This window comes from Emydura macquarii, unplaced genomic scaffold (assembly GCF_026122565.2).
Source record: "Emydura macquarii macquarii isolate MOO-44397 ecotype Brisbane River unplaced genomic scaffold, CSIRO-AGI_Emac_v2 contig_2636, whole genome shotgun sequence".
Lineage (NCBI taxonomy): Eukaryota > Metazoa > Chordata > Testudines > Chelidae > Emydura > Emydura macquarii.
Genome location: NW_027132773.1, coordinates 27035692 through 27053087, shown reverse-complemented (window position 1 = coordinate 27053087; position 17396 = coordinate 27035692). Strand labels below are relative to the sequence as shown.

At 40.4% G+C, this 17396-nt stretch overlaps 1 protein-coding gene and 1 long non-coding RNA gene across 3 annotated transcripts in view; one reads left to right on the top strand and one right to left on the bottom strand.

The window, feature by feature from the left end:
• TRABD (TraB domain containing) overlaps window positions 1–12691 on the top strand; it is a 52792-nt gene extending 40101 nt beyond the window's left edge. Inside the window, exons 8-10 of one of the 2 annotated variants that reach the window (XM_067564347.1) lie at window positions 712–884; window positions 4587–4698; window positions 8133–12691. In XM_067564347.1, coding sequence (XP_067420448.1) covers window positions 712–884; window positions 4587–4698; window positions 8133–8310 — 463 coding nt within the window. In that variant the 3' untranslated portion in view covers window positions 8311–12691. Of the gene's footprint in view, window positions 1–711; window positions 885–4586; window positions 4699–7744; window positions 7825–8132 lie in introns of those variants that run through there. The other variant, XM_067564348.1, reaches the window with a different exon arrangement.
• Window positions 12692–13934: 1243 nt separating this feature from the next.
• On the bottom strand, window positions 13935–17381 carry LOC137163896 (uncharacterized). Its single transcript, XR_010922868.1, has 3 exons — window positions 16883–17381; window positions 15953–16069; window positions 13935–14379 (listed from the first exon to the last, which is right to left on the bottom strand). It is a non-coding gene; the product is annotated as an uncharacterized lncRNA (long non-coding RNA).
• Window positions 17382–17396: the final 15 nt, after the last annotated feature.

The window sequence follows — 17396 nt, the reverse complement described above, 5'->3', positions numbered from 1 at the left end:
TTGTTCTAACTGTCGCCTGCACTGCAACCCCAGAAACAAACAAAAGGCTCGGAACTCCCAGAAATAGCACAGTACTACATGGTAAATGTGCTGACTTTGTCCTGCAGCTGCTTACTCATCCTCACTTCCCATTCATTCTTCATACTCCCACTCAGGGGATTGGCAGCTCAGAACTTTCTTCCTCAGATCTTTGGCCGGGGTGTCCAACTTTAATGGAACATACAGAATTCTACCCATTTCCTCAGATTCATGGCTTGGAAGTGACCTCTTAGGAGGTGCCCTACTCTTCCTCTCCCTGTGCACACTCTCAAATGCTCTGTGTTGTGGTGACTGATCCTGCTGCTTCAGGAGTACTTCACAAGCCCCTGGAGGAGCAGTGTCAATAATATTCCTTAACTGGGCAGTGGTAGTAGCTCCTTCCCTCAAAGCCTTGGCACATTGTCTCAGGTGTGATGCCAGATTATGTATTTGTTTAGCTTCCCATCAGTAAGGTGTAATTAATGACTTCTATTGAATGTCTCTCAGATGATTGACCACCTTCTTCTTTCCCTTTTACAAAGTTCAGACACACCGCTTAGAATATGAGTCTTTAGGGAAGGTGCTTTTGCTTTCTTAGGAAGCACAGGTCTCATATGATTTTACAAGTCAGCATGTCTATATTGGACTTTCAGAGCATAATACAGACATTGGGACTGTTTCTCTTTCTTTCAGTAAAGATGACGTGGAGAAGTGTAAACAGAAAGATTTACTGGAGCAGATGATGGCTGAAATGATTGGAGAATTTCCTGATCTCCATCGAACAATTGTCTCGGAACGAGATATTTACTTGACCTACATGTTGAAGCAAGCAGCTAAGCGAATAGAACTACCTCGTGCTTCAGAAAGTAATTGCTTTAAAGCAAATCACTAACTTTGTGTTAGCAAGCAATATGTTCTTAATGTAGTACTCCCATGATTTTGCTTCCTCTCAGGAAATCTAAAAAGTTTTGTAGTCTTGATTTGTAGACTGGTACCATATGTAATAAGTGAGATGGCTTCATAAATTACAGTGCTTAAAAAATAAGGGAAGATATTTTTAGTTGAATATGACAGCCTTTTCTACCAGTAGAAGTAGAGAGAAATTCTCTGCTTAATGAGAGTGCTTTGAATAATGAATTCCTCCTTCCCATCATGCCTATTTCAAAACAGGAAAATACTAATTAGGCTACTAAGGTTTGAAAAATGGAAGCATCGATATTACAGCACAGGATGGGACTCAACTCTTCTTTCATAAAAGCAATAATATACTTCAGGAGGTGTGGGCATACTGAATACTTGTTTCTCAGGTCTCCAAAGACACTTGGTTGTCACTTCTGTGATCCACAATCCCTTAGGGAGGCATAAGGATAATAAGTTATGGGTTATCTCACACCCACTATCATAAGAAGATATTACATGTAACATGACTGTCTCCCGCTTTTAAAATTTCACAAATGTTGCACTTGGGCTTCTGCTGCTCCCTCACATGGTGTTTCCTCCATGCTGCCAGCTGGCACAGCAGCAGAGTGAAACTGTTGAAAAATCATTCAGTTTTCTGTCAGCCCTATTTGGGCCATGAGGAAAGCAGTAGGTATCAAAGCAGGCCATGAACAGTCTTCCTGTCCTGTGCGGTCTGCAGTTGTCTGAGAAGAAAAGGGGGTGAAACATCCCACTGTTCCCTTCCCAAACACCTTAGCAGTCTTGGAGGATAGAGTTTGTGCATTTTCTCTGACTAGCACTTCCCATGTGACCCAAGAGGACCAGGGTGGAACTGCTCAGAATCACATCAGTTTTGTTCCTCTGCTGAAAACACTGTATGCAAGAACAGTGCAGCAATGGCCTCGTGGGTGACTGAGCCTGGTGATGAGCAAGGGCGGAGGAAAAGGGGAGGGCAGATTAGATTCCGTCACAAAAAAGGAGATGCTACAAGGGACACATTAGAAAGACTGTCCTATCTGGGTATAGTAGGAGAGGAGGTCTCTCATGGAACCAGTGGTATAACAGCAGCGCATCGGAGTTCCAAACTGGGCTTGGTCCTTTGCACCCTGGCAAAGGAGAATCTCAGCGGGCATGTTGTAGAGGCAGTGGAACTGGCTCATGGAAGGACCACCACAGTCAAAGGAGCCGTTAGAGCAGCAGAGGTAGCTCCATTCTATCTCAACCAGAGTGAGCAGTTGCTGTAGACCTGGGGACAGGCCCAGATTAATCCATGTGCACTTGCACAGGGCTCCCGATCTCACGGGGGTCCCAGCCAGCTGGCTGTTTTTTTAACTGGCTTGGCAGGTTTTTCTCCTGCATTGCCGGTTGCTGGGGTTTTCTTTAATTTATACATTACAAGTTACAAGTGTGGGGGGAGAGGGAGGGAACCTGGCTCATTGCAACTGGCAACTGTTGTTGTTGATCTAAAGGAGGAAATGGGATAGAGAATGGGCAAAGCCAGGTGAGATGTAGCCAGGGTAGTGGGGCTGGGATTGGGGTTGGGGCTAAGGTGCAGACCTATTGCAGACAGGAGAACTCTAGTCCCAAGAGATGAGATGAGAGAGCCCCAGTAGATGTCAGGTTTAGCTGGGGACTAGCCTCCAAACACCCAGTATAAGTGTTGCTTGCCTGAAGTGCTGCTGCAATGTTTACTAAAGTTGGGGGGTTAAAGCCTCATACAGTGTTTTGAGGCTTTAACTGTTCAAATAGCACCTCAAACTTTGCTCCTGTGGCTTTAGGTGGGCTAAATAGTGAGTGCATATTAGAGGATGATTTGAGGCTCCTTCTACTTATATTTGTGCGACGGGTACTAAGTGCTTGAAACACAAATTGGAAATGGCACTCTCAAAACAAAAACAAAGAAGCCCATCAAAGATGCTTTAAAAACAGGATAGTTGCCCGGTCATACGAAGAGAACTAGGTGGGCCAAACCCTGTGCCTCTGAGGATCCCCACTGAAATCATTGGCCCTCTGTGTAGACACGGGAGTCTGCTTTGCAGAGCCAACTTTGCAGAGCTCCCTTTACTCAAGGCCCAAATGTATTTTTCATTGTACCCCGATGGTCACTAGGGACGTGGCCTAGATCATAGTTTCTCAATGTGTGGGGTACACGAGACACAGGCAGGGGGTACGCGGCGAAAAACCCAGTGAAGGGAGGCGAGCAGCAGCTGCCGACTTCTGGGGAAGCCAGGTGGCAGCCATCTGCTTCCCGCCTGGTACCAGCTCCCAGGTGGGAGGCAGGGGGCCCACATAGTGTGATTTGTCTCAAGCCCGCACCCCCCTGGGGAGCGCTGCTATCCACTCTGGTGGGCCGCTTGTGCCTGCTCATATCTCACAAATTCCCACCTGTGTGAGGAGAACAGCACGTGACCCCACCATCAGGCCATAGTGATTGGCTGGTGTTGACCTTTGCTCCTATATGGAGGAGGTGGAAGGAGGGGAAAAACAGCAGGGGTTTTGTGATCTGCCACAGCAGTGCAGAACTCAGAACTCTCCTGCTTTATGAGAAATACAGTCCTCCAGCGGTAAAGGGGGAAAAGATTCTTTTGCAGAGTGGAAAATTGAGTGTTGGGATACTTATTAAAATTTTCAGATAGGGGGTACTTGCTACCTAAAAGGTTGAGAAACACTGACCTAGATTACCCCAATTCCAAAGATGGGCAATGAAGAGGGACTTACCACTACACGTGAGCTTCCAACACCAAGTGCTTCTTGGTCAGTCTTGACTGCCATAGCTGGGTATAGTAGGAGAGGAGGTCCTCTCAGGGAACCAGGGGTGATATCATTCAGGGCTTTACGGATGGTTGCTAAAAACCTTGAATTCTGCCTGGAGGCAATTAAAAAGGTAGCGCAGAAGAACTTAGAGTAGCACTAGAGTTGGTCAAAAAAAGTTATATTTGGGGGGGGCGGAATTCAAAAGAAAATGTTTTCATTCAAAATTTTTCATGTATTTTTAATTTAAGAAAAAAATTTGGTTCATGTTTACCAGGGATAACTCTCTTTTTAAAACTACCCTCCTTTTTTGCTCGGAAAAGGGGGTGGGTGGTGTATTTGGGGCAAGGAGAAGCAAGTATAGGATTTTTCTCACTTAAACACAACAAAATTAAGCTTTTTGTTTAGAAATTTTTATCAAAAACAACATTTTTGACCTAAATGAATTTTTTTTGTTTGGTCAAAATAAAATGTTAGATGAGACCATTTTGACTAGCTCTGGATAGAAGCAAGTAGTCCGTGTTACAGTAGTCCTAGATCTTGGAGGTGTCGAAGGTATAGATGATGGCTGCAAGGTCCATTTTACAGAGAAATGATTGCAGTCTACTAGCTAGCTGCTGCTGCTGCAGTATACTAGGGTTCACTGCTACTGTCTGAGAGTCCAGGAGCCCCACTGGATGCAACAGGACCTTGAACTTGTAAGCCAATAATTCAAAAGATGAATGTTCACCTTTAATACATGGAGCAGACTTTGCCTCCTTGAAATTGTTGCCTTGAAATATGAAATTACTTTTTATTTTTAAAGATTGTTTGCAGTTTGGCAATGTTTTTCTTACTAGAAAACAGACTGATGTATCTTTTTTCCCCTTCTCTCATAGCTGAACCCAGAAAATGTATCCCATCTGTTGTAGTTGGAGTGGTTGGGATGGGTCATGTGCCTGGAATAGAAAAGAACTGGAACACTGACTTAAACATCCAGGAAATCATGAGGTAACTCTCTCCCTTTTCTGTATGTTGATTTAGTAACTCCTCATCCTTACAATTTGCAGTAGCCTTTGTTTTTAATGCTTATGACATCTCACTCAGGTCACCCAGAACTGTGAGCCATAGTTACCGCTCCGCCTCACCAAGAATGAGCTTTGCTGCTCCTAAGCTGTGTGTCAGCTGCCTGCTTTGCCAGCTGGTCTGCCTTGTCAGCAAACTCTTCAGGACTCTCAGTCCAAACCTGGCTGTAGTTTTAAGTGATTTCAAGTAAGAGTATGCAGTGCTGTAGCCATGTCAGTCCTAGGGTATTAGAGGGGCAAGGAGGGTGAAGCAATATCTTTTATTGGACAGAGCTGAAGAAGAGTTTTGTGTAGCTCAAAAGAGTCTCTCTCTCACCAACAGAAATTGGTAAAAAAAAAAAAAAAAAAAGATATTTACCTCGCCATCTTGTCTCTTCAGGTAAGAGTGAAAGAGATAATGGAAGGTTAAAGAGAAAGCATGATTTCTAGTGACTAAAACTTAATTTCAGCACATTACACTCTTGGTCTAAGCAAGTCTCTCACCTATAAACAGTTCTCAGAGACTTCAACCCCTTTGATTGAAGGATCCACCTTTCTCAGATTTATAGAGCTCTGACGTCTTCTGTCCTTCAGGTGATGGAGGCCAAAATGGTTTTTTGTTTCTGCTTATATTTCCCAAAGTCCATTGTCTCTGTTCTGGACATCCGGGCTGCTCTCCTCTCTCTGCAACTTTGTGGAGGCAGATCAGCCATGCCCCCTCTGCTGCCATTTACTGCCAGATTCTCTGCCACAGCAGACTGGGGGAGTTAACCATCTCTGTTGGGGCAATGAAATGGTGTATAATAATACTTGCTGATCTGTCTTATAATGAAGATGAGAGAGGTTGTAAAGGAAAAAAATAAACATAGCTGGATTTCCGGGGTGATGCCTCTGATGAGAAAATGGTCTTGCCGTAGAAGGAAATGTGTTGAATGCTTTTAAAATGAGTGCAGGGTATGTCATTCACAGGTGAGACCTGCAGTATGTGAAACAGTAAGCTTCAAATATAGCTTAACCAAAGTGAGAAATGGTTGACGTTTGGGTGTGGATTGTATGAAGGCAGCACTGCCTCTTCAAGTACCAAATCTCGGTTTCTCATAATCCATTTACTAACCATATCAGTGAAGCTGTGGCAGAACAGGTGACTGTAAGAGCTAGCCCTGCCTGCTCAGGACCCTGGCTGTGTGCTTGAGCGGCTGCTGTCCAAGCTGCCGTGGCTTCACTGTTGTTGTTGCTTGAGCTAGCTCTGATCTCGCTGGATCAAAGCTAGCGTGGGTGAGTCTGCATGTGCTGCAATCACACGTCCTGATTTGCAGTGTAGACATACCCATAGTGCCTTTTGAATTCAGCCCAGATCAGCAGGTTCCAGAATTAATTTAATTTTTTTTCTCCCCTCAAATCTATTATACCCCATTATTGTAGTATCTGAGCATTTCAATTTCTGTAATGTATTTATCCTCCCAATACCCCTATGGAGGGAAATCCTTTTATCCCCCATTTACAGATGGGAAACTGAGTCACAGAAAGGCTTGCCCAAAATCACATAGGAAGTCTAGGAATTGAACCCAGGTCTTCCAAGTCCTAGGCTTGTGACCTCTTGATGGCTGGTCTCAGTCCAGTCGCTAGTGGACAGAGATCCGCATCAGAGTCACAGTAACTGGCATGATTGGTACATATGTTTGCATTTTCATTAGTGAGGTCGAAGACTGAATGGCATGGAACCTGATCTACCTATCTTTATGCCTACACAAAGGATCCCTCCAAGTCAAGCTTAAGGCATTTTGACTGGAGAGCTACTACTCAAGGCTGTGACTGAGGAGTTGTTAGTCCAGCGTCTTTCATAAGACATGAAGTTTCCTTAAATTCTACTGGGTTTTTTAATAGTTATAAATCGGCTTGGCAGGATTCAATTTTTATTTTTTTTATAATTTTGATGATTATTGATTAAATTTTAAGCATTTTTTTATTTTTATCAATTTACATTTTCACAGTTGTGAGAAATTATGAGGTGGGTCAGACAAAAATTATTTAATGACTGGACAGATTCAAAAAGTAAAAGTTATAATTGTCAAAACACGAATTGCCAACTTCGGATGTCAAAATATACAAAGTAAATATCTTCAAATTGAATCCTAATTTAAGCAGCATTTTTTTTTTTACTTTGCTTATCTGTAAATTTTGGTTATTACCAATGGAAATATTTTTTGTCAGTTTGTACATGTGTGAAATTGATGTTTGCAGCCATTTACTGATAAAAATCTAATCCTCCCAAGCCTAAGTATAAATCAAGTAATAACACTGAGTACAGCCATTCTAAACCCTGACTTCTTGACTGATGGATGAAATTTCACCTTTCTCAGCATATGGGAGATGCACAGTTTGTGTGGTTTTGGCTATGTATTCTCTGAATATTCTTTGTAAATTTAAAGTGATTTAAGTTAGTTGAAAGGCTGAAAAAGAAGGGAAAGCAACTAATAAGAGGACATAAGATGTAAGCTAAAGTAGCTGTTGTATCTTCCCCCAACTCCCCCCCCCCCCATGCCCTCTTTCTAAATTATACCTTCTTTCAACCCCTCAAAATGCAAGATCTTGTCTATATTAGGAAACGTGTATCATTGTAATGAAATCAGTTTAAAATCAATCTAATGACCTAGTGTAAATCTCTAATATATACACATACTTAACCCAGTTTAAATCATGGTAACATAGATTCAATTTAAACCAGTTTAGAATGCGCCTGTCATACAGGATTGCACCAGTGTAACTAAACGTAAGTACACTTATTTACATCAGTGAAACTTTCCTAATATAGGCAAACTTTCCTAATATAGGAGTCCTGACAGTCCCTTAAATCCACATACTGATCTTTAACTTATACCATCTCAGACATAACTTTTGATTTTGATTCTCTGTAGTTAGATGAATAGTCACATTTCTGCATAGATTTAGATTTCTCCACAATAATCCTGACAGCATTCTTTGTATTGTTTTAGGGATTCTGGTGGTACAAGAGATGAAACTCCTTAGGGAATTAAAAGTTTGCCCTACGTGACTGGAAAGGTCATTGGCCAGATTCTCAAAAGTATTTAGGCTCTAACTTTTACTTATTTCAATGGAAATTAGGAGCCTAAATACTTCAGAGGATCTGGGTCATTATCCTAGATTTGGAATAAGATGTTGGATGTAACCTATAACCTTAAAAGAATCATTTGTTCTTTCTTAATATACCTGTTCCTTGCAAGGGCTTCTGTACTAGTAAGGAAGTATGTTGTAATGACAAACATTGTGGCAAAAATGTTCATTGTTTAATGGAGATGGGAAAGGATCTTTTTTCCCCCAGCTATGTGGATGATAACTTTGTCTTTATCATCTTTACTTCAGTGTGCCTCCTCCATCAACTTCGAGTAAGGTTCTCAGATTTGTCATAAAGGCAACAGTTTTTGGACTGATGGGCTATGGCTGCTACCGGATAGGACAAAGGACAGTTCAATTTATTCTCTCGATGCCAACAACACAGAACTGTTTTCAGAGGCTGACAGAAATTAGACCTCAACATTAAACGCCCAGGTGAAATACTGTCTGGTCATAGTTGCAGAAAAGAGTGCTAAAGACAGCACATGGTAACTGGGATGAAGAAGAGGGACTGAGGATTCTTGTCATAGATTCCATTTGATGCTGAGCAGTACTGAATTGCTGTGAAGTAAATAGGTTGCTATTAAAATCTACACCAGCTGTGACTTAATGAATGAGTCCGCTTCCTGATAAGCGTTTGGTATGAAAGTACATGATTCCAATTTGAGGTAAATGAAATATGTTACACATACATATTGTATATCATATTATATATTATGTGTATATATAATATATATTTATGATGATGATGTAGTACAGACAGGATTGAGTGTATATTCTTGACTTTCTTCAGAGGAACAGAGCAACATAAGGTAACTTAATTGTGTGTTTCTGCTCAATAGTGCAAGGACACCTCTCTGAGTGGTCTTTTGGTATAATATCATATGATCGTTCCTGGTGCTAAGCACCTATAAAATTATTTAGAAGGACATCTTCTTACAGAAAAAAATTTTATACTTAAAATATTTAGGTTTTTTTAAACTTCAGAGCTTTCAAAAAATATCAGAATGGTACAGGCTGTCAGACGTACACCGCCAAGTTTCTTTCCGAGCCTTATTGAAGAACTGAAACGTTGCCTTTAGAATTACATCTCTCCTTACAGACATCAGTAATAGTTTTCTCCTCTGTAGGAAAGGTACATACCTTTGTCAGCAGCTGTTGGTTAACGTCCAGTGTTTACAGGGCACTATGTTCCTTTTGGATTAGATTATTTTAACCATATTAGTTAGCCAAATCCTGTTGGCTTTAAGTTCAGTATTGTAAACTTTTGAGGCTAGAACTACTGTCTAATTTACTTTTCACTTCTCAAAGCTTATGATTTTTTCACACAGGCAAATGTTTTATTTATCAGTATAATTTTTCAGTGGATAAGTATTTTACCTATTTAATAGAAAAGCAAAAATCAATTTTTTTAATCAGCTATGGAGTTGGGGGTTTATCTTTGCTATTGTGTGTAGAATTATGAATATGACTTCAACTACTGTAACTTTAAAAACCTTTTTCAGTTCATCTGCTTCTTCTTAACCCTGTGTTCATCAAGTTTTTATAGTTTTCTGTACCCCTAAGACAGGATTGCCCTTGATGTAAGTGTCCTTTGAAACAAACTGTTCCCTCCCCAATGGTATAACAATCTTAATTGTCATATCAATAATTTTTAATCTCTTATTTTATGTGAAAGAGGCCCATCTGCCACTACAGCTCCTATGCAATTGCAAACTGATTAAAGTGAAGTACACATCTGTTCTGGTATCTTTACGCAGGGAGGAAGAGCTGAATCTGAGAAATGGTGGCAAGGAGAGGCTGATTTTGGTTTTCATAGGTTCAGTAAGGTTAACAAACTGTGCTTTGTTATTAGTAGGGTAGGTTTCCAAAGTCGGGGGGTGGGGCTGGGGAATGTCTTCAAACAACATATTTGCCGAACATTTTTGTGTGTGTATCTTCCATGCATTGTCTTTTTAAAAGCTTTTTCTCTTTTACCCTAAAGAAATGAATGGCCTAATCCTGTTTGCATTTATGCCATTGACATCTCTGGGAGCTGGTATGTCCACTGGGCCTGATACTCCATTGCCTTGCATCTTGTGTAGTTATTTAGATCCCAATCCAGCAAACCACTTATGTGCATGCTTAATTTGGAGCATGTGTTTGTCTATTCTGATTAAAATACTTACGTGCTTAAGTGCTTTTCTAAATTGGGGCTTACACCTGTGCAAGGGAGTGTAAAATACTGCCTAATCAGAAGAGCAGCATTTCATACCCACTTTTCACAGATGTAAATGACAATGCAAGGTACAGTGGAATTGGGTCCTTCATCTTCAGTTTTTGATTTATTAATGTTTGAGAAACAAGCAGTGATCTGTAGTGAGCTTGAAGGCAGCATTAGTAAATGATTAAGTAACTAAAGTGACCGCCTGAATTGTGAGTCTTGATTTTTTGTAACAGTTTATTAAACTGTTCAAAAGCCCTGTTTGAATAATTTTATTATAAATTTTGTGTACATTTTTAAAGAAAAAGCTTAAGCCCATTCTCCTGGCTTTAGTGACCTACCAAAAGCTTTTTGGCTTTTTTCCCCCCTCCTGGGATTTCTCTCGGTGGTGTAGTTCAACATATTAATGTTTTGCTTTAAAATATCTGCAAACATATCTGTGCTCAGGTAATTTTACACAAAAGAAAAAAACTAAGGTAAATTGCATACAAATGAGCCTTAAACTTGGGTGGGGTTAGCACTAAATGATTGTCTTGAAGCATTCTTGCATGCTTAGTGTTTGTTTTTTCCACATGCGCACAATTCCCCCATCACCTGGATAATGGTTACAATGTCTGTTACTCTTTGATTATGATGACAATTTGATTATTACCAAAATTTAATGTTTTAAAAAGTGTATTGTTTCCCTCTCTGTGTGTCTAAAATATATAAACAGATTCTTGAAACAAGCTGTTGATGATAAAGAATTTGTTTTCAAACTGGCATCATCAAAACCCACAAGTGTTTTACCCTGGGGCAACCTAACAGTCCTGTGAATCCACATATACGTGGTATATGTTGTATACTTGATGTGCTTTACTATCTATGTAACATGTTCAGTGTTTTACCCTCCATTAATTTCCTTCTGTGTTCTAAAATCAATCCTTTAGGGGTTAAAAGCATCCAGTGAAATTTAAACATATGTTGAATTGCCCCAGTCCTCACTCAACCCTGTGAAGCCATATTATCCTTTTTGGCAAACTGTGCATTTGCTTTATGCATTTGTACATCTTATATACATTTGAAGTATTTTTAACAAGCGTGTGCCTTTTTAATCTTCAACAGTTTAAAGTAAACAGCAGTATGTTCTATGTTATCCAAATAAAATAGTTTAATCACTATTTCTCTTGAAGACATTTATTTTTGGTATTAGTCATAATTTTTAAAAAACACATACTAGTTAACTAAAGTAGATGCAAAATATGCACACCACCTAATGTATTTTTCTATACTATGACTGTGGTGCTGAACAGCTTGGACCCAGTCCAGCAAAGCACTTAAACCCATGCTTAAATTTGAGCATGTCAGTAGTCCCATAGTGGATCAAGTGGCTAAGTGCTATGCTTTGGATCATAACCAGAACTCTCAGTACTTTGAAGGGTTGAGCCTCATAAGAGGCTAAAGGTGCATGAATTTGTGGCAAAATAAAACCAGAATGTATTTAATCTTTAAAATCAGACCAAATTAATCAAAATGACCTTTACAAAAATATGTATGCAAAGCTTTAATTTAAAGTCTGGATAATATTTTTTTCCATATGAACCAGTATATAACAGAGCTAGGTCTATAATATTATCAGTAAATTGACTGTGATTTGCCACTCAACTGCCTGTACTCTTTGTATGCATTCTTGTGCAGAAAGAGAGCTTTTGCATCCCTGTGGAGATAAAGCACTAAGTGCTATTATCCTTTCTTAGGCAAAATTCCTATTGATGGCAATGTGAGTTTTGACTGAATAGGCCATTTAGATGGAAGCAGACATTGTTTTTAAATAAATGTTAAAATAAAGTGCTGGCCATGGAACTGCCCTCTGATGTGCCACTGAAACTGTTAAATGAGAAAGTACTGTCTCAGTCAGGGCCCAGTCTCAGTCAGGGCCCAATCTGGTGAAGTGCTGAGTGCCTCTTGTATTGAATGGAGGGGGGGTCCTCATTAGCTTCCAGAATTGGACCCTCATTTTGCAGCTGAAAACAAATGTAGCAGGGCAAAAGAAAATCTGAAAGTAAAATAAAAATGACTACACTTCCAGCAAAGACCATCAGTTAGCTAACCATGTGGAAATAATACACGATGATTGGGCAATTCAGTACACAAAAATGTTGAGGGAGAGGTAGCTTAATCAAAGGAATGCCATGCTTTCTTCTCCCACCCACATTCCTTCTGGTATATTTTTAATGCACTCTTTCGTGTAGGAATGGAAACCACCTCCTTTTATAATGTATTTGTTTACCACCGCTGTATACATACATTTGGCCAAGGTTGTATTTATGAAGAAAAGTCTTTTTTTAATATACGCTGACATAATACTGAATCAAATTTAAATTATTGAATTAAGAACCACCCAGAGTTCCACTGGAAGTTGCTTATTTGAAGCTTTGCATGTGTAAGTAAAACACTTTTAAAAATGCTGATTCTGAGAAATATAACAAATTATCTGAAAGTGCCAGACAGAAGTGGGACCTACACATTTAAAAAGAGGAGGAAAAATGTCAATTGTGTAATTCTAAGATAAACTTGTCATTATTTGCTATTTCCCTCTGACACTGAAATAAACTTTAATTTTAGACTTTGTTGTTTCAGGACTGTTTCTTTATTGAGTCTAATAACTCCTATTTAATAATTCATTTTTACAGCTGCACTAATGAATGGCCATATCCAGCATGGTGCTGAGCTCCTTCACTTGCCTTTTGATATTGACACTGCAACTCTGAGCTATAGAGGGGAGTAGCTAAGTGTTCGCTAGACTAAAATGGGAAAATACCCCTATGTGGTAGATTCTCATGGCACTGTGTAGCCACCAACCATCCCTATGCACCAGCTGTGTGAAATGGAAGTAGATCGAACAGCTGTTCAGCTATGCGGAGGCAGATGTGTGACTTGTCAAATTGCCAGGTAAATTGTAATTCTTCCTGCTGTATTCTTATTGGAGATCTCATAAGAAGCCAATAACAGCAAAGGAATGGAATTATCCTTCCTGCCAATTAGCCGTGGGGAATAGCCGTGGCACAAATAGCTAGCATGGAGTTTGTGCCTTGTTCTTCACAGGTCTCACCTTCAGTAGTGTGTCCCCTGCCTCTTGCTTGATGTCCTGGCTCCTGTGTTCTATGAGGCTGTGCTGGTGCAAGGGCAGCTCTTAAGAACTCCCAGCTTCTGAAGTAAGCACTTTCTTTTCACTCATCTGGAGTGTTCTTTGTTTTGTAAGGGAAGACTTCTGACTGCTGGTTTGGATAAACAACTGACTCATACCATCACTTCCATCTCTCACCCAATCCCAGCACTGATACAATTAGATGCTTGCTGTACTGAAGAACAGTGAGATTTAGCTTTAAAAAAATTTTTATCCATAAATTATTGTTTAAATAAATACATCTCCTTCCAGCAAGTAAAACTCCATGTCAAACAATCATAGTACAAATTACCAACCTTCAGCTAGGAAGGTAACACAGTGTGCACAAAATAATTAATGGCCAGATTCTCATCCTCTTGTATCGATTAATATCAGAGGCCCTGATTCTCCAAATACTTGAGCATGTGCATAACTGCTAAAGCCACAAACCCTCTGATTTCAGTGGGGTTACTTGTAGAATAAGATACTGCTCAATATGAGTAAGGCTGGCAGAATCTGGCCCTATTTTATTTTAATTGCTGTGTGCAGCATGCTTTAAAATATTTAGTTCCATCAACTGGCTGCAAGTGGTGTGACAATAGCAATATATTTTTTAAAGTAGAAGTAACTAATGGACTTCAATAAGAGGATGGTAGTATTTTAAAATGTTCCCCAATGATGGCAAATGCATATAGTTCTTAAACTTTTATTTTTTGACTACAGAAACTGTTAGAGTATTAAACTTACATCCAAACACAATTATAGCTATTAGCAATAGAAGCATCCTATACAGTAACTGCCTAGTAATCAGCCCCAGGACAGGTATAATTAATGCAGTTCTTTCTCCCTCTTCCCCTCAACCCTTTGTTGTTAGCATCTAGTGAACTGTCCAGACAGCAAAAGTGTTACTTTGACCAATCATAATACCTCTTCCGTCTTCTCCTTCCTTGTATGACTGACAACAGACATGAATCTAAGCAATCATCATCTTCCTCCTGTTCCATCCTTCCTCTATCCTATAGTGGGATTATGACATCAGAAATAAACCAGGCAACCAGCCCCCTCCATTGAGGTCTTCATCCAAATTGGGTCAGAACTTTAGAAGTATCATGTTGTGTGCCAAAATGTATGCTGACAACTGAAGGCCTCTGTGCAGAAGTTGGTAATATGTCAAATAAATTAAGATGAGGACAGGGTAATAACTGAGTCACATTCTGATGACAATTAAAAATACATATTTTCCTAATGCTGTTTTTCCCTGTAAGCAATTGTCCCATTGATGTTAAATGATGAATGCAAGGAGAGGTGATCCATACAATAGAAAAGAGACCCCTTTTAAATTCCACATTTACGCTCATTTAGTAGCTTTAAGGAATACATTGCAGAAGAAAGCCAAACAATATTAATTCATTAATTTAGAGCCACTGTTTGTCATTACGCTTTTTATTTATATCATAGAAACCAACAGTGAATAGGATCTCTGCTGTGGGCTTCCAAGCACAACCTGAAAAAGCTAGGAACATCTACAGCTGGGCACAGTTAGCACCTAGTTAAAGGAAATTCTATTGAACTTGCAGTGGGTAAAAGGTCCTAATGAGTTTTAAGTAAACCCCAGCAACCTGAAACTGCTGAATGGTTTCCAACTCTCTCTACTACACACAGGATTTATCTGTCTCTGGCTAGAGAATATATAAATATAGTCAGGATCTGACAGTGCAAGTGCAAATCACAACTGGTTTCTAAAATCTCAGAAAGAATCCTGAAGTATAGCCTTGTTTGGACTTAACAGTTTCAGTGCCTTGGAACAGCTTCTAAATGTAATTTTCACAGGTAGCAGATTGCACTGAGTAGACTTCAGAACTTTACCAGTGCATGTATTAATCATACATGCAACAGAGCACTGGGCCTAGAGGTGCATGCACCTGTACCTGTTAGGACTCTTGAGCCTTTAAGAACAGTCATTCTGGGAGTTGTAGTTCCTAGATAGGAACTGAGTCCAGAGGTCATGTAACTAGGAATCAGATGGCTATTTTTTGGCGCTTACTGTAAAGGATATCCGTCCTGAGCTCATCAGCCTAAGAGAAGACCAGATCAGGGATGAGGCTACTAAAGGGGAATGGTATGTCTTCTACCTTCCCAGATGACTGAAGCTGGAAAAGCTTCTGATAGTTATTACTCCAATATTTTGTGGTGTTTTGCTTTCCATTAAGGATTTTCTTTGCTCAAATAAAGTGAGCTCTAAGGAAAGGCAACTTTGAGTGATTGGTTGGAGTTTTATTTTTACCCTTCCCTGGCTGGCAAACCAGCGGGCAGTGAATAACTCTGTCCACCCAATACTGTTTACTGGTGGTTATCACATTGTTATGGTTTTAACATATAGTGATGGTGTGAAATTCAGCTGTAATCATGTTAATCTGTGTAACCTGAAACCTCTCAGAGAAGCCTGACTAGTCAAAGATCTGTAAAGATTGGCTTAGTGTTGTTTGGTTGTCATAGTTTGTTGACCTCTGAGCAAACTGCTGTACCCTAATGGTGCTGTGTGCAGATTTGTAGTGTCATGTGCAACACTAGTTGCGGGTGGTGTGCAAAATGGCGGGAAAGTAGATTATAAATATCCTGCTCACCTAAGCACTCGTGCTGTTGGTCACAGTGGCAGCCTGTGTGCATGTCCTGTTTGTTGTTCCTGTGGTTGGAGTGAAGCTTGAAGAAAGAAGATCTTACCTGATAGTTACGAGTTCGTAGATGTCCACTTGAATCCCAGTTCCTGTTCCTGGTGTGTGTGATCCTGATCCTTGGTCCTAATCTTATCCATCATCATCGTTCCTTTGGTGTTGGCCCCTGCCCATAAATGTAACCCCATACTTGTTAGCCCATGGTTGTTATATGGGATTAGCCTTCAAGCCTAAATACCTAAGTATTGGTGGTTCTATTATCCTTTGTAAATAAACCCTTTATTTGATTTTAAAATTGTCTGGGTTCCCTGTACAAGCACAGTTAATAGATGCTGTAGGCTTTGGGATGAACTGGAGGGTCCAGCTAAATATAAATTTAAGCTGTTTGAATTACCTTAGCTTTCTTAGGGCAGGCCCATTGACCATGGGTGTGGGATTTGAGGTTTTGGTCTCAACCAACCCTTGGGACTTCTGGTAACATCTGAGTAGTTCATTCAAAAGTCATAAAAGGAGCTTTCTATTTATCTTGCTCACACAGAAGATAGATTAATCCCTCCAAAATTGTAAATGAGCACATTAACTGGAAATCCTTACAGGGGCTTGTTCTATATCACAGTTTCAACCAAGTAACAAAATATGGATCTTTTAAATACATGGCTGTGTTGGAGAAATACTTCCATGAACATAATACTCAGCTTCAAATGATCTTTAGGGCCCTCAATTTAATTGAAGCCATTTATAAACATATTTGCAAGAGTCTTAGTTGAAGACTGACCGTTTGTTTACAATTGAGTTTTTGCCTTCTGTAGAATATAATCAAGTGATGAATCATTGCTGTGTCAGTGAGAATTTTGTAATTGATTCATAGGAAACTCCTTTTATTTTAATACACTTCAACTGGATTAGAAATGCAGTGTAATGTGTATCCTATTAGACTATATTATTCATAAGTCATGTACTAAGGGCTTATATTCTTTACCTATGGAAATTGAGCCACGAAAAACACTCAGCCAGTTCGTTTGGGTGCTCCTGCAGGCCTGTTCCCTTTCTAATGATGCACGAAACCAGCGGAGGTCTGGGTCCCTGGCCTCCGGCTCTGGGACCTATAAATTTGCAGTGTAGACATGCTGGCTCCAGGCTGGAGTGTCAGGTTAGTTCTGCTCTCTTGGACGCTGCTTCGACTGTGTCCCTGGCTACCGGCGCCAGGCAAGGAGAGGAATGGGTGGGTAGGGTGCGGGCAAGGACCCTGCCCGGCCTGCCTCCCACGCTCAGCCCTTATCAGTATAGTCGCAGGGAGCCAAAGCTCTGCGCATCTACAGGACTGGACTACAGGACCGGAGGAGGAGGACCAGAGCACTGTCATGGGGGCGGGGCCTCGATAGGAGCTCGCCCTGTGACTGGGTGAGGGATGGGGTGGCAGGAGGGGCCTTGGTGGCAGCCCGCCCTCTGATAGGGTGAGGTAGTGGGAGTGGCCTTGGGAGCAGCTCGCTCGC